This window comes from Bubalus kerabau, chromosome 4 (assembly GCF_029407905.1).
Source record: "Bubalus kerabau isolate K-KA32 ecotype Philippines breed swamp buffalo chromosome 4, PCC_UOA_SB_1v2, whole genome shotgun sequence".
Lineage (NCBI taxonomy): Eukaryota > Metazoa > Chordata > Mammalia > Artiodactyla > Bovidae > Bubalus > Bubalus kerabau.
Genome location: NC_073627.1, coordinates 10,963,186 through 10,985,750, shown reverse-complemented (window position 1 = coordinate 10,985,750; position 22,565 = coordinate 10,963,186). Strand labels below are relative to the sequence as shown.

General features: G+C 53.3%; 1 protein-coding gene across 3 annotated transcripts; it reads right to left on the bottom strand.

Annotated features, from left to right (window-relative positions):
* Nucleotides 1-3,989: 3,989 nt before the first annotated feature.
* ENGASE (endo-beta-N-acetylglucosaminidase) lies at nt 3,990-12,717 on the bottom strand. Of its 3 annotated transcripts, none has more exons than XM_055575292.1 (14): nt 12,593-12,717; nt 11,855-11,922; nt 11,513-11,714; nt 9,922-10,070; nt 9,182-9,339; nt 8,484-8,632; nt 7,986-8,151; nt 6,952-7,055; nt 6,515-6,623; nt 6,146-6,336; nt 5,661-5,809; nt 5,119-5,227; nt 4,638-4,752; nt 3,990-4,436 (listed from the first exon to the last, which is right to left on the bottom strand). In XM_055575292.1, the coding sequence occupies exons 1-14, from the start codon at nt 12,712-12,714 to the stop codon at nt 4,017-4,019; spliced, it is 2,211 nt and encodes a 736-aa protein (XP_055431267.1). In that variant the 5' UTR covers nt 12,715-12,717; the 3' UTR covers nt 3,990-4,016. The 3 variants fall into 3 exon arrangements, with proteins under 3 accessions (XP_055431267.1, XP_055431268.1, XP_055431269.1); XM_055575293.1 differs by having other exon boundaries at nt 5,119-5,224; XM_055575294.1 differs by having other exon boundaries at nt 9,922-11,710; nt 12,593-12,650.
* Nucleotides 12,718-22,565: the final 9,848 nt, after the last annotated feature.

Sequence of the window (22,565 nt, the reverse complement as noted above, 5' to 3'; positions counted from 1 at the left end):
TGCAAACCTGAGGAGGAGGAGTTGGCAGCGCCGGAGACTGTCCGACCGACCAGCAGCAGCCCTGGGCTCCAAACCCAACACCAAGGGCTGATGTCTTTCCAGAACTCCGGGGCACCCAGGGCCCCTCCACGTCAGGGGGCTCCAGCTGCCCGGCCAGGGGGTGGGGGCCTGAAGGCTGAGGACTTGGCTCGGACTGGTGGGTTTCTGGTTCCCTTTCTGGAGGAGGCCCTGGGTCTGGCCCAGGGGAGGGAAGGCCAGCCTCACCGCTGCAGCTGAAACAGAGGGACGGGACTGGCCAGTGCCTGGTTTCACAGTGAGGTTGGGGTCACAGTGCTGTGGGTCTGGACGGCACATCCGAGCAGAGAGAGCGAGGGGGTAGGGGAAGGCCTGGGTGGTCTATGGCCCTCTCCCCTGCTCCCAGATCAGGTCCCAGGGTGGCCGCAGACAGTGGGCAGCAGGGAGGAGCCCCTGGCCAGGCAGAGAGAGCTGGAGTCGGGGAAGCAGCAGAAAAGAACAAAAGATGTAGGCTCCCAACATGGCTCCACTGTCTCATGAAACTTAAAAGGTAAAAAAGAAAAAAAAAATACACCTCACTTTATATTCAGCATCAGCTCCTGAAGCTACTGAGATGAGTCTCCTTTTCTATTCCCAGTGTACATAGCCCCGCCCCGCCTCCGGCTTCGTCCTCTGTACAGGCCCCTCGACCCTCTGCTGTTCTGGGCCCTTTTCTTGCAGCCGCTCAGCCCCACCGCCCCACCCCCCACCGGCCCTGGGCCCTCCCGCCCCCCACCCCCCACCCCCAGGACTGCAGCCAGGCCCCAGGCTTCCTTTCTTATCATTCTGTATGCTTCCAAGGTGTGACCATTTAAATCAACCGTATTATTATTATTAAGATTATTAATAAAGATTTTTCTTCAAACCAGGACAACTCTTTTTGATTGGCCGGCCCCCTGGGCACAGAGGGGAGAGGGCACAGAGGACCAGGACAGGCAGCTTCTTTCTCCTAGGAAGCCAGATGGCCAGGGGGAGTCAGAAGACCCTTCTGGGAGAGATTCTAGTACCCCCATCCTCTCCTCCATCCCGCCTCTGGAGTCTGGAGGCAGGGCTCCTAGCCTGCGGGTAAGGTCTATGAAGTCAGCGGCAGTCTAAGGCGGCAGCCCCACCCCACCACCGCCACAACTGGCTGCCGCTCAGCAGTTGCTGCCCCTGATGGGGCCTGACCGCAGGCAGTCCCCAGCCTGCCTCCCGCCCCGGGATGAGAGAGGGCCAGCTGGGCGGTTGAGGCTGCTGCACTCGGGGCCAGCCATGGTCCCAAGGAACGGAGCTGCTTAAAGGTAAGCCCCCCCTGCGCCACCCCTGTGAGCCCCCAACCCTGGCCGGATGGGGCAGTGTGAGTGGCCACCACCCTCCACCACCCACTCCTGGGAGAGGAGGGTGAGCTGGGAGGAGAAGCAGCAGAATTCAAACCAACAGCCTGAAAGCCATGGGCTGGGAGCTGCAGTGGGGGGCGGACTCCAAACCCAACCACACTGCCCCCTCCATGTCTCGCCAGGACCGCACTCTTCATTTTTCACAGCTCCAGATAATTTATTTCAGGGCGATTACACACACCAGAGGGGCACGAGCTTAAATGCCGACATATTAATTTTCCTGCATACGAGCCTTTACGTCGGTGGGACTGGGGACTGTGCTCTAGGGGAGCTGGGGCTGTGCGATCCCTCCGCATGCCACGCTCTGCTAAACCCCCTTACCTCTAATTGCTTGCTCACCAGACTGTGAGAAAATAATTGCCACTATAAATTTTCCCTCCTTCTCTGCATAAAATATTCGGAAAACTAGCACTTAAAAAAGGAAGGGGGAGTGCTCCTGAAATAAGAGCAGCAGGGCATCACAGCTGTGCTGCCCACTTCTGGGTGCCTGGCTATGTCCCCCCGCTGACCCCCATCCCTGGGGACTGGGCGGCAGGGGCAGGTGGGAGCCCTCACCCCCAGTTTAAAATGGGGAGGCTCAAAACATTTCCAGGAAAAGTCAAGGGAGCGGTTCCCCAACCCCGACAGTCCTGGGAAAACCAGGGGCTCTGGGAGGCCTTTTCAGGGTCAGACACTGGAAGTGGTCTTCCTGGCCCACCAGAGCCATCATCCCCCTCCCAAACAAACCTCTTCCCACCCTGGGACTGAGCTGGGCCACAGTGTGGGGCATGAAGAGTTAAATGTTCCCAGTTAGGAAAGACCTGGACCCTGAGTTCCTGCGTGTGAAGGGGGCACATGGGCACCTGGGAAGCAGGGCAGGTTGAGACAGAGGCCGCTGTCCACCGAGGAGACTCCTGTATCCTGTGTGTGCAGGCTCAGTGGCTAAGTCTGAGTGTCTGACAATTCAGTGACCCTGTGGACCGTAGTCCCCCTGTCCTCCTGTCTGTGGGATTTCTCAGGCCAAGAGTATTGGAGTGGGTTGCCATTTCCTTCTCCAGGGGATCTTCCCAGCCCAGGGGTCAAACCCATGTGCCCTGTGTCTCCTGCTTGGCAGGCGATTCTTCACCACTGAGCCACTCTGTCCTCTCCCAGTCGAGGGCCAGGGCGGATAGTGTGGCTGCACTGCCGCCTGGCGGCCTCTCCCTTCTCTGCAGCGCAAATCAAGTCTGCTGACCCTGAGCTGGCATAGGAGCCCCACTCTCCTAGCTGAGAGGTCACCCCAGAGTGTCCTGGCCCTTGCCATCATCCACATCTCGTAGCACAGAGGGGAGGACAAGAGGAACAGGGAAGTAACACCCCCATTGCTGGCCTGTGGGGCCTGGAGGTGAGAGATCCCCAAGAACGAGGGGCTGACGGCCTTCATCAGAGGGCCACAGCAGAGCCCACTTGGGCCTGGAGAGGGGAGGGGAGCAGGGTTCCCTGAGGCTGCGGGGCCGAGATCCCTCCCAGGAAGCCACCGCGGCAGCCCATGGGGTCAAAGGCGAGCTGTGTGGCAGGAGGGGCTGTCTCTGGCTCGCTGACCCCCGCCTCATCCCTATGCAGAACCGCTAGGCAGCCTCAGCTCGGGCAGAGGACGGAGGGAGGGGCTGCAGAGAGGAGGAGGCAGGAGGGACCCCAGTGGAGAGAGCCGCAGCCCCCGTGCCGTGAGGCTCCGGGCTAACACCTGCTCAAGCGACCGGCTGAGCAAGAGGGTGTGGAGGCAGGAGGCGACCTGGAGCCCCCACACAGGGCTGGGGGCTGCTGGGTGCAGCCCAAAGGGCCTTCCTGGGTACTGCCCGGCCACCTGCTGCCCAAGCTCACTAGCTCCCACCTACAACCCAGAAGAGATGAAGCAGGACCCAAGGCCAGTGGGGACGTTCCAGAAGTGACTCTGGCTCTGGAGAACAGTAAGCCAGGGAAGCCAGGTCACCAGGTGGTCTGGCCCATGTGCCCACCCTGCCGGGGGTTGGTGTGACCTGGCACAGCCTGGCCAGGGGCTCCCACTGCTGGGGTAGAAGGCACCCCAGGGACCCCCTCCCAGCACCTGCAGGGGCTGCTGTTCCTGCGCTACCACCCCCACCCCAATCCCAGCTCTGCATCCCCATTGCGGCCCCTCTATCTCATTCCCACCCTAGGAAGCGCCTCAGGGCCCTGCTCGGAGGCCCTCCCGCCACAGTGAAGCACGTTCCTAATTGTTCCAACTGCAGGAATAAAAGGTCACCATTGTCAGCATAAGTGTCTCTTGGCCTATTAGGCAATACTCTATGGAATTTTCTAGGCTAAATGTTCCCAAATCTTTTCACTTGTACCTGGTATAGTATACTACTGAGAGAGATGAAACCAAGAGTGGGGGGGGGGTGGTGTCCATTCACCCCTGGAAATTATCAACTCAGCAAACCAACTTCTCAGCTTTCCTATTGCAATGCCCCAATGAAGAGCCACAGACATCTCACCCACGGTCTTCTCGCCCAGCCCTCAGGACCCGGGTCTTCCCCGAACACTTGTGTGAGGCCCCTGCGCAGAAGAAGCCTTTAGCCTTGAGATAGGAGACTCTGCTTTAATGTCTGCTCACGTGCGGGGCATGGAGTAGAGCATGGCCGCCCTGCCCCACTCGGCCTGAGGCACCAGGAACCCCTCTTTAGGGACAGGCTCCACCAGGAACTCCACGCGGCCATCCTGGCCAGGCTCCGCGGCTGCCACTGCCAGGCCCACTATCCGATACCGGTTGACGAAAGCCAGGCCCAGCAGCCTGGGCCTCCCTGGCTCCGAAGGCCCGCTGCCGGGAGAGCCACCTTCCGATCCTTGGCAGCAGTGGATCCGGAAGCACCGGACGCGGGGAAGGAGGTAGGCCCAGTGGAGAGTACAGCTGAGCCGCAGCCCGGCGGGGCCGCCCTCATGCTCAGAGGCGGCTGGCTGCCAGCGCACATGCGAGACCGTCACAGCCTGCACCTGGGGGAGCGGGGTCAGCAGGCTGTTGGCATCCACCACCTGCCAGAAGAGACAGGGCTAAGCTCAGCCCGGGAGCCTAGAGAAGGTTGGGGGCCACCTGGCCCTGCACAGTCCCAGCCATGGCACCCCTGCCCCAGCTCCCCTCTGAGCCAGAGGAGAGGGCGGGTGGGTGTCCGGCCTCGTCTGCAAGGGGCACAGATTCCCCGGCCAAGCTCCAGCCAGGTCCCTGGGATGCCTCACCTGGAGCTCTCCAAGGCGACAGATGAAGTTCTCCTCCTTCTGGCTGCCTGGAGGCCGGGAGAAATTAACAAAGAGGTCCTGCAGGAGGCAGCCCCGCAGAGTCACTTCGTAGCAGCTGGGAGAGACAGAGAGAGACCAGTCATAAGGGGCCTCAGCCCGGCACCTGCAGACTGGCTGCTCACAGAAGCCCGGAGCCACAGGGAGGTCCATCCCAAAGTGGACCCTGTGATCAGTGGGAAACCTGGACCTAAGCCATGACCGTGATCGTGACCTTTCCCAGCAAGCATCCTTGGGCTTGTGTCATTGAGCTGCCTGAAATCTCGGAGGACTGGCCCATGGCCCCTGCTGCTGCTGCTGCTGGGGCACCTATATCCCTGCAATTCTGCGGTTTCTCAGTGGAGGGCCCCTCACTCTCTAATCCTCACCATGGTGGTGTGGCCATCCTCTGCTGGGGACTCAACAGGAAAAGAGGGGGACTCACCGCTGGACCCAGCCCCCACGGAGCTGCTGGCCGCAGTGGCCCACCCATTTGGCCAGCTTGGTTGGGGGCACCCGGAGGGGTCGGGGACTGCGCCTTGAGCTCGTTTCTGCTGGAGGAAGAGACACAGAACTTTAACAAGGGGAGTCCAAAGGAAACGGCACTGGGAGGTGTCACTGAACAGGAAGCTGGGGGCCCCCCAAGATGCCCTGGTACTCAGCCCAATGGACTGAGGCCTTGGGGAATGGAGAACTGGGAGGAGAGGAGGGAATCTTGGGGATGGATGCCCAGGACTGGCCCGAGGACATCCTCCCACTTGGGGCACTGCTGGCAGGAGAGCTGCCGTGGGCCCACATGTCCAACCCCACGCCACAGGGCCTCTGTGGCCCAGAGGCTCCCACTCAGAGGCGGACTCCCAGTCCAGGCCCAGCTCAGAGCAGCACCTCAACCCCAGCCGCCTCCACACCCCTAGCCTCCTCCTCCCTGACACCCCCCGAGAAGGGAGAAGCCTGTAAGGAAGGGAGGCGCCAACCACGTCCACTCACCACTCAGCACCGAGATGCCTCCCACGTGACAGCTGCCCGCGTCCCCTGTGGTGAGCTCCAAAGCCACCCCCACCGCCGAAGTCCCTTCCAGCTTGTACACCAGGGACACGAAGATCTTGGGTGGCACTGGGACCTGCAGGGAGAATAACCTGGAGAAGAAAGGTCCAGAGATGAGAGGCTGCGGGGAGACTACTGGAAAGCCGGCGCTGCTCCAGGTCCCAGCCACCAACTTCTCCCTCCAGGACGGGGAGGAGGGTGGGCCGCTGGGCAGAAGAGGCACGCAACAGCATGCAGGCAGCTGATGCTACTCTCCTGGACACTCGAAGCGGCGAAAACTGGATGTTGCATGTTCTTCACAGAGTAAAACAAAATCCCAGTTTGTCCTCCTTCTGGCCTCTGCTGCCCACCTGTCCGGTTTTAGCAACCGACAAGGATGACAGGGGCAGCTGACGGGCCCCAGGTCCCAGCCCGCCTCACTCACCTACCTCACAGCCACGTTTCCAACCTCGGGTGGAATCAGCCCCCGGATGAGCAGAGAGCTGCCCCCGTTCCAGGCGTCCTCCAGACAGCAGTGCGTCTTCACCCAGCCCTGCCCGTCCCCTTCCAGCCTGTGCTCTCCAAACAGGGGCTGGATCTCCTGGGCGCTCGGGTGGTACCAGGGCCCCGCAGCCTCCTCCTGAAGGGTGAGGCAGAGGTGGAGGGGCACTGGGGGCAGACGGAGCTATCACACCCAACGCCCCTCCCACCAGTCCCGGGGAGGCCCAAAGGCCGGAGAGAAGGCAGCCCCTTCACCCAGAAGCAGCCACGTCCAGGAAGCCCCTGGCCCCCGGCCACCCAGAGCAGGACCCACATACCTGGCCATAGTAGACTCTTCGAGTCCCCAAGCCCAGGCAGAAGGAAGTGACAAAGGGCAAGGAGCAGATGCTGTGTGTGGGCAAGTAGCGTTCCAGCAAACTCCAGAACCTACGGAGAAATGCATGGAGGCTCAGGTCCCCAAGAGGGCACTGCAGCGCCCCGAACTCACTCTCATGACCCTAAGCTTTCCTGCACCCCTTACCAAGTGACCTCAGCCCCCACTGAGCGTCTGTACGAAGTGGTCCCTTGGGGTCCCCAGTTTTCATCCTTCCTGTGTAACTGGTCTCAAGGACCCCCAGGAGCAGCCAGGGCAGCTGAGCCCCATGCCTTGTCTTAACCCTCACTCCTCAACCGAGCCTGGCCAGAACCTGGGGAAATCACCTGAGACCCTCCCTGCCACTGGCCACACCCAGGCCCTGGGACACCAGGGACTCACTTGTCCTGGTTCTGGAAGAAATTCCCCTTCTCCAAACACTCGTACACCCAGCCAGGCGCAAACAGGGCCGCCGAGAACCCGTGCTTCCGAATCAGCTCCAGCGACTGGGGAGATAGGAGTCAGGGAGATGCCCCGGTGCCAACAACCAGAGTCCACGCACAGGATGAGGGGCTTAGGCAAGGGGCAACCTCCGGGGCTTTAGGGTTCATCCCTGAAGTTCCGCAGCTGCCCTGAAGAGGGCGCAAGGCGGCAGGGAGGCGCGGAGGGAAAAATCCGAGGGGCAGGGGTCTGTACGCGGGACGCCCACAGGAGACACGTCTCTCTCTCTCACTACACTTCGTTCTATTATCAGACTCACAGGGGGGCGGAGAGAATCTTCAGTTATTGGATTAATTTATTCACTTAAAAGCTTAATTAATGAGTTGAGAACGTCCCCGCGGCACCTGGGAAGGGCAGGATTGACAGCCTGGGGACGGGCTGATTCCCTATTTATCCCACACCAGGTGCGGCGCCCCCCCCCACCCCACCCCCGCGGCCTCTCTTCCTCTTTTCTCGCTGCCGACAAGATTTCCCTTGCCAGAAAAACCTCACTAGTTAATCAAACCAGCAGTTCCCAAAACTGTGGGTGTGTGACCTCAGTCCTTCGCCCTGAGCTAAGGAAACACCAAAACATGCTCCCTGGCTTCTGGCCCCACCCCACCCCACCCCCGCGTCCACATGATGCGCTAAAAGGCCAGTTCAGTGCCCCTCAAAGCACCGAGTCCAGAAGGAAGTAGAGCTGTCTGTGAGACCCATGGTCGGAACAGGTGCTTTGTCCATTAGCATCTACGGAAAAACCGTACCATCTGAAGAGATGGGCTGAAAGTTAGGATTTTAGGGCACAGCCTGTTCTCGGGGCCTCGGGGTCCCCACTTGGGGGAGGATCATTGCTGCCTCTCTTACCCGTGAGGTGCAGGTGGAATGAGGGGTCCACAGGAACACGAAGCACCCAGGCCACGGCCACCACCTCCCCGGCCTCAAAGGCCACCACCCACCTTGTTCGTGTCGAACCGGCCCCCGACGACATTCCCGCGGGCGAACACGTCCACACCCACGTACACATCCGCCAGGCGCTCCCCGGCCTGCCCCAGCATCCGCTCCAGATGCTCCTCCCGCCAGTTATAGTTGGTGAAGAAGCCATCGCAGGAATCGAAGAAGACTCTGGGGGGCGGCACGGGTGGGCCGTGAAGCCCAGGCGTTCTCCCTTCAAGCACCTGCGTCTGCTGGGCCCACGGACTGCACGCTGCCTGCCTCCTGGACGAGCAGAGTCTGCTTCCGAAGAGCCCCGCACCTAGACCACAAACTGTGGCCGGTAACCCTGGGCGCAGCCAGGCTTGACAAGGCATTAATTCTGTCTGCTTGTGGTCAGGGTACCAAACACCTCTGCCCTCTCCCTCGCTTTCCCCCAGGGCAGCTGTGTAGGTGATACCTCCAGAAGGCAGAGGAAGTTCCGGCCCTGCCCAGGGGCCCAGGCCGCCCGCCTGCAGGCTCACCTGTTCTGCTCGTTGAGCTCGTTCTGCCATTTGAGCTGCCCGCTGCTCACCACGCTGTCGTACCAGAGCACCAGGCCCCCGGGGATCTGCTGATGCAGCTGAGAGGTCAGGTACTGGAGGAAGTGGGGCACATTCCCCACGGCGGCCAGCTGGAGAGAGGCATAGAGACAGACCCTCCGTGAGGCCCAGAGAGGCCTTTCGTGAGGAGCGCCCCGGTCCCGGACAGACAGGACACTTAACCCCAGGGGCAAACAGGTCCTGGTCCCGGAAGCCCCTCGGCCCCACAGCTGCCGAGCAGAGGGTCCAGCCAGAGGTCCAACTTTCCTTTCTTTCTGAAGCAGGAAGGACATGGACTCCGCAATCAAGAGAAGGTAAAACCCAATGAAAAGGGAAGGCACCATGAAAAGGAAGTCGCACATGTAGCCCAAGCAAAGCAGAGACAGAGGAGGAAGACAGGGCCGCCTTGAAGGAACCAGAGAAGCAAAGCTCAGCCAGGCAAGGTTCCTGGACATCACGCTGGAGAATGCCCATCTCCCTGTGAAGAGGCAGAGGGGCTGGAGGTTGGAGCTAGCTCTAGCTGGGATGCAGGAAGCGCTGCGGTAGCAGGGACCCAGCCTGGTGAGGCTGAGGAGCATGGCGGAGGGTCCCCTTGGGGCACAGGGGCTGGCGGGCCAGGTACCAAGGGCAGGCGTGCTCACACTCAGAGAGTTCTCAATGTTGATCAGCCAGCCGTCAAATCGGAAAAACTGGGCAATCAGGACCAGCTGATCGGCCACCGCCCGGTACGAGTGCTCATCCCCAGCCAGGAAGGCCTCGCAGAGCCGCTCCCCATCTTTCCATTCAGTGATGAAAGTCCCTGTGGGGCAGGAGAGAAACGAGGTCGAGGTCAGGCCAGGGGATTATTTCCCCTTAGACCCAGCAGTTCCCAGGGTGTGGTTCCTGCAACAACGGCATCACTGTCACCTGCAAAAACATTGTTAGAATTCCAAATTCCCAGTGTCCCCAGATGGCAGATAAATAAGATACCTGGGGGCAGGGCCCCAAAATCAGTGTTAGATAATAAATTATTCAGATGCAGGGAAAAGCTTGAGAAGCACTCCTCTCCCCCAGGGGTGGACCACCTATATCCTACATCCTGCCCCCAATTCTTCTTGCAAAAACAGTTTCACGGGATCACAGTCAAGCCCATTTGTTTGTTTATTGTCTGTGGGAGCTGTTGACTCTCTGGCAGCCCCAGTACATGACTCAGTGGCCTGGAAAACTGAGGATATTTCCTTTTTCCAGAACAAGTTTGCCTTCACCTGTCCTAACTCATCAAGGCTGGTAAGGAGGTCTACCCACCCAACAGCACCCCAAACCCAAGCCCTTTTATCACTGGGGCCCCAGGCAGGTGTGCCAATGAGTCTGGTTGGGTTGCAGGTGGGCCCTTGGCTCTTACCCAGCACACAGACCCCATGCCTGTGGGCGGCGTTGGTCCAGCCTACTGGGGGGATGGTGACCGTGTGATGGCTGAAGTACACAAAGATGTCGATGTACTGCCAGTGGTAAAAGGAATAGGGAGTCTGTGTGGCTGAGCCTTGAATAAACCTGGGTGAAGAAAGAGAACGAGATCCGGACCCAGAAACAGACGAGGACATGGTGACCCCAAGGTGAAAAGAGAGGGCAACACGAGTGAAGATTCCCTTTAATTCCATCTAGTTGGCACTAAAGGTTGTTGTGAGCTAGGCCCTGCCCAGCGACTGGGCTCAGAAGTAGCACCAGGTCACAGCCCGGATGTCAAGAGGGTTAGTGTTGTTGTTGTTGTTGTTTGCTGCGTCGGGTCTTAGTTGTAGCAGGTGGGATCCTTGGGCTCTCTAGTTGTAGTGTGAGCTCCAGAGCACATGGGCTCAGTAGTTGTGACATGTGGGCTTAGCTGCCCCACAACATGTGGGATCTTAGTTCCCTGACCAGGAGTCGAACCCACACCCTCTGCATTGGAAGGCGGATTCTTAACCACCAGACCACCAGGGAAGTCCTGAGAGGGTTAGTCTTAAGGGAAGCATTTTCACCAGGCCCAACAGGCACTTGCTATCGGATCCAAAAGACTGAGCGTGTTTAGCCTCAATGAACAGACAGACAGAACACAAGGAAAGAGACCTGGAGGGGCTCACACAGACCTCCATGGGGTCTATAGAGCAGCCCGGGGCCCTGCTCTATTCCGACACCTGCAGTTCACTAGGACACAGACAGCTCGCAGGTATGGTTGGGTTCACAACCACATGAGCTGCACCAGTGGCTTCATCACCCACTTCTGGACCTTGATGGCCAGCTCTGACTCAAGGCTTCCCATCAATTATGACGTCCAAGCCTGTTTTATGGATATTTAAAGATCTCTAATGGTTTCCCCGGTGACTCAGTGGTAAAGAATCCACCTGCCAATCCAGGAGACCTGGGTTCGATCCCTGGGTCAGAAAGATCCCCTGGAGGAGGATGGCAACCCATTGCAGTATTTTTGCCTGGGAAATACCTTGGACAGAGGAGCCTAAGGGGCTACAGTTTAGGGGTCGCAAAGAGTCAGACACAACCTAGCAACTAAACAACAAGATCTCTAAGCTGACCCTGCAGGATCTTGGGAAGAAATGCCCCCAGCTGGGGTGGGGTTGGGGAGGGAGTGGAATGATTCCAGAATCCGCGGGCCAAGATGGAATAGAACTGAGGAGGGTGAAGGAAAGAAATCAGCAGAAGAACCAAGTTACTGGGCCAGGTGGTCTGAAGAAGGTCCCTGCAATGGTGCTTTCTCCAGCCTCCCTGACTTCAGGTGCAGACAGTCCAGAGAATCAGACAGTTTCAGGGCTGAAGGAGGCATAAGCTAGCCCCTAACCCATCCTCCTCTTCTTACAGATGAAAGGCTGAAGCCTGAGTTCCTCTCACAGTAGGTGGCAGGGTGGGCTGGCTGACTCCCAACTCCACATCCAGTGCTCCTTCCACCACCGGGCACAGCCCCTCCCCTCCTCCCATCACACCAGGCCATGCGCTCGCAGTGTTCTCACTTGTCATCCAGGTACCCGCCCATCATGTCATGACACATCAAAGTTCGGGGCCTCCGGCTGCTCAGAGGGGGGTTCCGACACTCAGGGGGCCCCAAGGCCACATTAAAGCCATCCTCCGCATCGGGTCGCCACGCCAAGAGTTCCTCCAGGGAAGACAAGTAAAAGCTGATGGGTCTGGTGGTGTCCTTGTCATAATATCTAACTGATCAGAGGAGGGAAACAGCGAGGAATCAGTGGAAATTATGGAATTCATAATAGAGAACTTGAGATGGGGAAGGGGCAGCCCTGCCCAGAAGCCCCAGAGTGAACATGAACAGTGTTCAGAGCCTCGGTCCTTCTCACCTGGCAAAGGGTCTGGGGTAAAACTGACCACTTCTCGAAAGACTGCTTCTTCTTGATCCTCTTCAATTCTAAGCAAAGAAGGATTGAATTGTTTTGTTTGTTTGTTTGTTTTTAAATAAAAGGGTAAAGAAAAAGAACCTGTAGAAGCAAAGGGAGCAGACCCCATGAAGATGTGCAGGGGGAGACGTCCTCTGGTTTACATTTTTTAATGCAAACTATGGAAACGTGCCTTTGCCCATTCTGTTCCCTCACACTAGAACACCCTTCTCTCCAGTCTCCACCTACTGCAGTCCTCCACCTCCTCAAAGACCAGTTCAGATGTTCCACGCCAGGCACCCTCCCTGTCCTCCCCAGCATGGACACTAATAATCCTAATTACACCCACTGGTCTGCACTGAGCAATTAAAATCTCTCTGCAGACCCAAGGCCAGGGGAGGGAGGCATAGTCAACCCATTTCTTAGATAAGGATGTCGGAGCTTCCAGTCAGGGCGCCAGGATTCCCAGACGCGCCCGAGGCTGGGGTCGCACCCAGGCTCCGAGACTCTGTCCGTGCCTGCTGCTGTGCGGGGCGGGCGGGACGATGGACAGAACCCGCCGCGAACAGTGAGCGTGGGGGCCGGAGATCGCTGTCCTGTGCCTACGGCCTCTCTTGGCCAAGGCCAGGCGCCCAACGACTCCGGCCCACTGTCCGGCCGCCGGATCGATCCGCAGAATTCTCCCGCCGACCTCTTACCCACCTCCTCCGGGTCAGCCGCCCTGCCGGCCGCCGATCCCGCTGCTTCTCCAGGGTCGCCGGGGCCCGCATCCGCCGCCCCTGCCGCCGCGCCGCCGTCCGGGTCCCTGTCCCTGCCTCCTCCATGACGTTGCCCCGCCCGCACCACCCGCCGGCCACCGGCCAATCGCAGGCCGAGACCCGCCACCGCCGCCGCCCGCCGGCCAATGAGGACTTCTCTGCGCGATTGCCCCGCCCCTACTAGGCTCAGGCTGGACACCCCGCTCGCTCTGTGGCTGGCGCACCTGCCGCCCGGCCTTTGTAGAGGAGGAAGGCCTGGGGGCGGGGAATGGGCGGGGCTGATGCGGTGGGCGTGGGGATGGGCGGGGTCTTAGCCCAGGGCTCTGGAAAACCCCTTTGTGTGAGTTTTTTCAGATGAGCAATCTCAAGATCACAAAGTCAGTAAATTGTGAAAGTGATATCTGAACTCAGTTTGCTTAACCCCTGTTTCAAAGATAATTTTCTGGGAAAAGTGAAATCATAATTTTCATTCAAGTATAAATATTCTGCTGCTGCTGCTAAGTCGCTTCAGTTGTGTCCGACTCTGTGTGACCCCATAGACGGCAGCCCACCAGGCTCCCCCGTCCCTGGGATTCTCCAGGCAAGAACACTGGAGTGGGTTGCCATTTCCTTCTCCAATGCATGAAAGTGAGAAGTGAAAGTGAAGTCGCTCAGTCGTGTCCGACTCCTAGCGACCCCATGGACTGCAGCCCACCAGGCTTCCCCGTCCATGGGATTTTCCAGGCAAGAGTACTGGAGTGGGGTGCCATTGCCTTCTCCGAAGTATAAATATGGACAAGTGTTAAAGACTGTCCTACTCGTTATTCAGACAGGTGTTATAACCAGTTCAAAGCAAATCAAAAAAGAGATCGTGTATAGATCAGGAATACTGAAATGAGTAGGTAAATAGAGGCATAAAGAGTTTTTCCGCTGGGTGGGTTGGGGGTGAGTGAGATCATTGAGCCTCTGGACAAGACAATTTACACGTAAAAAAGGTGACAAAAAATAAAACTAAAATCAGATGAAGAGGTACAAAGTACTATCGTTGTAGCCACGCGTTCCGGGAAACAAACTCACTCGGAAGGACAATGCAGATAGTGGAGTGCAGTGTATTACACCTTCGGGCCCAAGGCAGAGTCTCCTCTTAGCCAAGGACCCCGACCAGTTTTTCTGAAAACCTTATATACCCTAAGTGTACCTGCCCAAGCCCACCTCCCCAAATTCCCTGAAACTAGTCTGAACAAAAGAAAAGAAAGATACAATCAAAGTTAACCCATTATTCATATGCCTTAAGCCTAGGTAGTTAACAGTGGACAATTATCAATAGGCCTGTGGTCATATCCCAATAAGCATAATAGAATGTATGATTCTATTCGGTTATGGACTTCCGTGGCGGCTCAGACGGTAAAGTGTCTGCCTGCAATGCGGGAGACACAGGTTTGATCCCTGGGTCGGGAAGATCCCGTGGAGAAGGAAATGGCAACCCACTCCAGTGCTCTTGCCTGGAAGATTCCATGAACTGAGGAGCCTGATAGGCTCCAGTCCATGGGGTTGCAAAGAGTCGGACACGACTGAGCATGAATCCTCATTCCGTTACACACATAATTAGGGTATTCTTTTAGGCAACAGAGAGTCTAGGTACGACCCTGGGGCTCTTCCATCCAGGCGGCCTGGTTTTTACTGGGCATATAGCTCAAAGCCCACAGTCTGACCCAAGATGGAGTCCTGCTTTCAAGATGGAGCCTGTTCTGTCTGTTTCCTCCTTCACTATGTATAAAATAAATAAGCTACAAGGATATATTGTACAACACAGAGAATATAGCCAATATTTTATAATAACTATAAATGGAGTAAAACCTTTAAAAATTGTGTATCACTATGTTGTACAGAACTTATATTGTACATCAACTATGCCTCCATATTTTTATACCTCAGTTTTTAAAAAAGCTAGAATGAGATAACAGCAGGATATGCAGCATGTAGAGAATGCATAGTTTCCATTGAAGCACAAATTTTTTTCTGCACCCCCAAATCTGCAAGGCCCTGCAAAGCACACGGGGCCAGGAGGTGTCTCAGAGATAGCACTTCCCCAGCATCTTAGTCACAGAGGGGTCCCCAGAGTGTGGAGTGTGAGGAGAAGGGCCTGGACCCAAGACTGGGCCCCACAGGACTGAGTGTGGGCCCTCTTGAAGCTCTGCTCACCCAGCTCCCAACACCCGTTTGTGCTGCTTGGGATGGCCTGCTGCACAAGCCAAGCTGAGTGGGCCTCTTTATTATGGCTGCAGACTTTGAACTTTATGAGGCCCCAAGTATCCATAAACCCATAGAGTGGGGAAGATGACTCAGCTGTGAAATATGGATCCTGGCTGTGCCTTGGGGAAAGATGGGGCCCTGGGGAGCAGGCGACAGTGATCCCAGGGAGGACAGGGACTGCAGCACCCTGGGAAGTCTGCCTTGACCCCGGAAGAGCGGGGGGTGGTGGGGGGGCAGTTGTAGGGTCACGAGTCCCCTCTGGCTGTGCTCAAGTGAGCACAGATGTGGGGGTCTGTATTTAGTCTGCATTTAAACCACTTAACTGCAGCTTAGTGGTGAAAATAAATACATTTTCATCCTCTGAACTAAAAGTTCTTAGAGATTCTTTAGGGTAATTCTCAGTCTCTGGGAGAAAAATATATTCAGACCTCCCTTCTCTGCTCCTCTCGGCAGTGTTGGCCTCTGGTCTGGGGGTCAGGGAAGTTCAAGTCGTCCTGCACACCCTCCACAGGGCCAGGAAGAGCCGGTTTGCAGCCTCTGCATTGGCCCCTGCTGTGCTGCCTACTCTGCAGGACCCTGTGGTTCCTGGTCTCAGTGTCCTTGTCCTGCGATCAGGATGAGCCTGGAGGTCCCCACGTTTGCCTTAAGCTCACGCTGGTCCCCCTGGGGCTCCAGACCCTCCAAAGCCTGGACTGACCACCTAAAATCCTTACCTTGTAGAGTTTCCAGATAAAGTACAGGATGCCCAATTAAACATGAACGCCAGATAAACAACGAATGGAAATGGGACATGACTATACAAAGCGATTATTTCTCATTTATCGGAAATGCAAAGTGAACTTGATGCTGAGTTTGCTAAATCTGGCAGCCCCATCTGTGAATTTCCACTGCAGCCTTGCCCTGCCGTGGGAGACCCTGCTGACACGTCCTGGCTCTGTCCACCTTCCTGGCTCTGCCAGCACAGGAAGCCAGGATGGCTCAGGGACCTGAGCCTGGAGACCTCCCTGCCTGACCGACTGACGGTGCCACTGGTTTGGTGCTGCACGGGCCTCATGTTTCCTGCACTGGCTGCCACATCTGACCCTCAACTGGACCTAGAGGGAGACCTGGACTCACATCTGCCTGATTTTCCTTCCTCCACTCTCTCTTCTGGCCTCCACAATGTCACTGGGCCAGAAGCTAGAACCAGAGGAGTGGATGTCACCTGATCCACAGGCTTGGTTATTCATAAGCTAAAGGCAACAGCTAGTTGTCCCCAGTATGCCTTCCTCCCCCTTGTACTTTAGGGAGAAAAGCCCACTCTTAGCTGACTGCTGGCTGCCTGGATGAAGACAGCATCTCCAGCAGCCCTGAGAGTTTAGAAGGGCCTGGCAAGCATGTCCTGTTTTCCAGATGAGAATGGAAGTCATACTTGCAATTCTGGCTGTGCCTGCAAAACAAAGGAACACCCCCTACTGTTGGGGGCCAGCGTGAGGCACTCCGCCCGTGGCAAAGGTCATGAGGAAGGAGGCTCGACATACGCAAAGGCGGGATCGAGCCTCAGGAGTCCCCCTGGAAATCCTCGAGCATCTACCCCCATAACCAGAGGCTGCCTACTTTACTACTTTGTGCTCTCACCTACACCTCTGACTTTATAGGGGGCTGTCCCCCACCACCTCTTTCGGAGAAGGAGTTAACTTAGAGCTCCAGTTAATAATAATTCCTGGGCGTGACAAGAGTGTTTTAACCTACAAACTCCTCTGAAGGTTCTCTAGCCTGCCTGACAGGCTTGTCCGGCCACATGTGATTGCTCACAGCCTCCTAACCGTGAGAGGCACGAGATGCTTTAAACCTTCTAAAAACAAGTTCCTTAGAAAAGTTAGAAAACCATTAGTATAAGTATAGCGGGCTGATTAGAAATTGTATTGGTGAAGGGTTTTTCATTTGTTGAGCCAATGCTTACTGCTAAGTCTCCACATCCCCTGCCCTTATACACATTAATGAATATATAGAAGAAATAAGTATTAACCTTTGATATTAATCACATTAGACCTTAGGCTAAGTAAATTCTTTTCCTTAACTAAAACCCACTACACCCTCACCCTATAGGAATGTAACTTTATTTGGGTGGTGTCTGTTTTAAGAATAATCACCCCTGGAGAAATAAGTGTCCTGGTTGACTGACTGCTGTCACAAGGAGAGGGTCATAAATTGTCAGCAGGCCCCCTGGCCAGGAGATGATGTAACATCCCTAAGACCTCTGTATACATTTGTATGAAGCACCTGACTTTGATAAAAGTCAGGACTGCTGACCCCGCGTGACTTTTGAATAACATCTCAGTATATAAAACTGGACCATGGAAAATAAAGAATTGGGATCAGTTCCTCGAAATACTGGTCTCCCCATGTCGCTCTCTCAAACTCTGGCTGAGTCTCCATCTGGAGTGCAGAACCCACCAAGCTTACTAATTTTGCCTGGGCTTCTAAGATCCGACCGGGGAGGCCTCAGTGTCTCCTCTCCTTCGGGAGAACGGAAGGACGCCTGCGGCCTATGTAAGTGGTGCAAGCTTCTTGTCTTGAAGTTTTATTGGTCTCCTGCGTAAACCAAGCTAGTCAGACTCTTCTCTCCACTGAATTTTCCTACTGAGCTATCCTCATTCTATTACTCTTTATATCTCTAATTAATATCTAATTAAAGCTATTGTATCCTGATCCTCGCCGACGCAGTCCCGGCTTCGAACTCGCTGGATCAGCTGGGGCTGGACCCCGGCACCCCACCCACTCCCCCTCCCCGCCCCCGACACACACACACTTTTTCTTCCCTGCTTCCTGCTGCTGGCCAGATGGGTGTGAGATGTGATGGTAGGAACTGCAGCAGCCTTCTGGGACTGTAAGACAGAAGGCACATGGAGAGGGCCCAGAGCAACCAGAGAGAAGGGGCTTGACTTCCCTGACGGCACAGACCACAGTATTGCCCTGGAATGCTGGTGTTTGGATTCCTATGTAAGGAAAATAAACTTCTGTCTGATTTAAGCCAATACTATTTTGGTATTTTTTATAGTAGCTGAATCTAACTACAGCAGAGGGAGAACACAGGAATTTAGAAAAATTTCTCAAAATAATAGCCTGCCTTACAAGGCTGTCACCGTTTTTTGCAAGATCTTGTTAGCTTATTCTTTCTGCGTTCCTTCTGCAATAAATCCCACTTTCCCTTCATTCAGAGAGCTGCCTCAGACCAGCTGGGGTGAGAGCAAAAATCACATTAAAGACTCCTGAACTATAGCTCTGTGTGGTCAGGCCTCCCGTGGAGGCTGTTCTCTTGTTCTCTGTACATCCACTGCTTGACCAGTGCCTGCTTCACCTACATCCTACTCAACTGACTGGCCTTTCTACATATTTTCCCCTCTGGCCTGAGCTAGATTATTCTAGACCAGACAGCTTATCTAAGGGACAGGGAGGCGCATGCCCCTCTGCTGGTTTCCCCGGTAACTAATGAGTCCATCAATGTCAAATCCCTATGACTGGGAACCTCCTCCTCCCCCTCCCCCCGGGAAGTGAAGATGCATCCATGTCCTACCTGCCATCAGCTGCACACGCAACATGGCGTGTGCTCCAGGACCTTCCTTCCAACATGGAAGCTCCTCTCTCCATTAAACCACTGATGTGTCTGTTGCTGACTCTGGGTTCTTTTTCCGGTCTGGAAGCTAGGGCTGCCCCGGGTTTGCAGGCCTGTGTGGTGCAGCCCAGGACTCTCACTCCCTTTTACAGAGTTCTCCCAGGTGCTCAGCAAAGGCCAAGGAATGAAAGGATGCTGGGCCTGGCCTCACCTTTACACCCACTTGAGTCTGTGCCCAGGCACCTGCTTGAATGTCCTGCACGATGAATATCGAGCCCCTTCTGGTTCATGCCTGCATGTGTGCCTCACAGGTGCCTATCTGTGAACACACACTCTGCAACAATCATAGCAAGCCTGGGGCACCTGCCTTTGCTGGGTCCCTGTATTACTATACTCACACAATGGTTACATTCATTTTCTCTTTTTAAAAATTTAAAGCCCTGCAGATAAAATTAATGTTTCCTTTAATCCACCTCCCTCTTGATTGCCTTGCCTCCCCTGTCCTACTGAGACCCCTTAACATTCCCCCTAATTCTATCAGTTTGACCTGTATCCTCTCAGATGTCTTAAAATACTTTTTTACACACCTATATGTATCTGGAACTATATAACATTGTTTGCATTTTATAAAAATGGTATCAGTCACACACATTATTCTATATCTTGCTTTTTTCACTCAGCAATATTTTTTAAAGCCACTTTGAAGGGAAGTCCCTGGTGGTCCAGTGGCTAAGACTCCGTGCTCCCGCTGCAGGGAGCCTGAGTTGGAACCCTGGTCAGTGAACTAGATCCTGCAGGCCCCCAGTGAAGATTGAGAATCCCACGTGCCACAACTAAGACCCAGCACAGCCAAATAAATAAATAAAATTTTAAGGCCACTTCATTTTAAATAACTCTCATTTGTTTTGACTGTTATTACTATGCGATCATTCTGACACATCAATCAATTTAGCTATCTACATATAGGTGGACATGTAAATGGTAAACATTTGCTTGCTGTTATTTTTTAAATGTTAAAATGAACATCTTTGTGTCGACCGTTTTGGTCATACTTAACGTTTTTTTCCTTTTTCAGATAAAACAGGATTAGAGTTGCTAAGAGTAACAGCATGCACGTTTTCAGTTTTAAGTCACTAACACGCTACCAGCGACATCCTCCGCAGCATGGGGTAAATACAGGTTACTCCACAGCCTCTCAAATACTGATATTATCGAACTCGAAGATTTTTGCTCCCCTGGTGGGTGCCCATAGGGGTCTAGCTGTTGTGTTAAATTAAGTTGCAGCTTTTCGTGTTGGTCAGCCATTTGGAAATGAGTTTTCTTCCGCATCAATCCTGTTAGGGGGTCTTTGCCCATTTCTACTGTGTTGTCTTTTCTTTCTGATGTAAGAGTCACATATATGCTAAATACTAATACTAATATTTTGCCTCTTATATACATAAATGGAGCAAATGCATGTCTGCTTATTTTTACCGTAGGTCTTTTAGATTTCTGTATGGTCAAGTTTATCACTACTGTCTTCTGTGGCTTTGCTGTTTCGGAGGGCTGTCCTGACTTTAAGGTCATGAAGATGATTTCCTGCATTTTTAGTTAATAATTGTCGAGTTTAGCTGTTTGCTGTTTATGTCTACAACTTTCAGATGCCTTTTGAGGATAGGCCTTTAATATTTCATCTTCCTGTCTGGTTATTGCCCGTACAGATTTTCCTCTTTCTTCTTGGGCCAATTTTACCACAATGAGTGTTTTCTTATAAAAGTATGCACTTCATTGAGGTTTTCAAAATGTAGGAGAGTAAGGCATTTCTAATCATATTTTTAAAATCTCTTGATTATGCCCTCTCTTCAGTTCCGATGTTGCTTATTTGTGTCTCCTTCCTTTTTGTCTTGATGCTATTTTTCTTTTCCTGAAGGGCTGTCTCTTTTTTAGTCCTTTCAAAACACTAACTCTTCATTTTGTTCTAGTTTTTGTTTGTTTTCTGTTTCACTCATCTCTGCTTTTATTTTCTTTCCTGTTATTTTCTTTGGATGTATTTTGTTGTTCTTTTTCTGGTTTCAAAAGTAGACTGTGCGGTTCACTTATTTTTAAATCTTTCTTGTTTTTCTGTGAATGCAGTTGAGGGAATACACCTCCCTCTGAGAATGACTCTCACTGTCTCCCAGTTTTCGATAGCAGCAACTTTCACTTCCAGTAAGTTCTAGATGCCTTGTCATTTTTGTTGGTGCCCCACTAACTCATCCAAAACAATCTTTAATTTTGCTGCGGTAGAGTTAATCAGCCTTTTCTGTTCTGATTAGTAGCTTTGTGTCTTTTTCAAAATGTATTGCACTACCCTAAACTAATGAGAATAGGGAACACTCCACCCTCCGTTACTTTCTAGACGTCTTATTTTCTTGCCCTCCCCTTTTAGACCCACAGGCGATCCGGAATTATTTTTGTTTATAATGTGGAGGTATTTTATTTCATTTTTTAATTGAAGTATAGTTGATGTACAGTGTACAGTGTTGTGTTCATTTCAGGTATACAGCACAGTGATTCAGTTATATATTTATATATATACTTCCTTGGTGGTTCAGATGGTAAAGAATCTGCCTGCAATGCTAGAGACACAGATTCTCTAGCATTCATGGGTCAGGAAGATCCCCTGGAGGAGGACATAGCAACCCACTCCAGTATTCTTACCTGGAGAATTCTACAGACGGACGAACCTGATGGGCTATAGTCCATGGGCTCACAAAGAGTAGGACACAACTGGGCGATTAACATTTTTAATTTTCATTTTATATATATATATAAATATTCTTTTTCAGATTCTTTTCTGTTATAGGTTGCAACAAAATATTAAATATAGTTACCTGTGCTATACAGTAGGACATTGCTGTTGATCTATTTTGTATATACAGTTTATTTTTTTATCACACGGATCCTCAGTCATTCATGATTTTTGGAAAGACTGTCCTTTTTTAATTAAATAATTTATTTTTGTTTATTTATTTGGCTGTCCCAGGTCTCAGTTGTGGCATGCAGGCTCTTAGTTGCCTATGGGGTCTGGTTCCCTGATCCTGAATCAAACCCAAGCCCCCTGCCTTGGGAATGTGGGTTCTTAGCCACTGGACCACCAGGGAAGTCCCTGTGGTGTGACTTCTGAGTCTAGGCCTCAGGAGGTCTTTCTCAGTGTCACTTCTGTACAGATATAGCCTCTATTCTGTCCTTCCTGTCTTTTGTCTTTCCTTGCTGCTTACTGGATATTTCCTTCTGATTTATCTTCTGATTCACTGATTTTTCTCTTCAGCTCTATATAACATGCTGTCATACTCAGCCACTGAATTCATTTCACTTGTTTTATTTTCCACTTCTAGAGTTTCCATATGGCTTTTTCTTTTTCTCATTGGTTTCAAATTCTTTGCCACAATTCTCAGTCTTGTCTTTTATTTCTTCAAATATAGCAAGCATAGATATTTTCATTTTTTATTGTGATAATTCCATGAATATTTCCCCCATATTGTTGTTGTTTAGTCCAACTCTTTTGCAACCCCATGTACTGTAGCCCGCCAGGCTCCTGTCCAGGGGATTTGTCAGGCAAGAATATTAGAATGGGTTGCACTTTCCTTCTTCAGGGGATCTTCCTGACCCAAGAATCGAACCCATGTCTCCTACTTGGCATGTGGATTCTTCACCACTGAACCATACGATAAGAATTTAATACATACTTATTGGATATTTTTCATAGCTAGGCTGTCAAACTGATTGGACAACTTAGTGGACATCTCTACTGAACAGTTGGATCTCTATCTTTAGGCAGGGATGTTTTCAAATTATCTAGAGTGTGTGGAATTCTAGTCTTACTTGTGAAACCCTCTAAGGTGGAAATTTCTTGTCCTTGCCCGATCATCTACCTAAGGAGAAAAGGACTCTGCTCTCTTCTTCCCTAGGAGGAGCTGGTTACCAGAGCCAGTTGAGGTAGGGGCATTTGAGGTCACTGTGCCTTTCCAGTCCTTACTCCAGCTATGTAGGGACTTCAGAGAGAAAGGCATGGTCTTCAATTAACTGTTCCTTCTGGAATGCTTCCCTTGGCACCTGAGTCAGTCCCCTG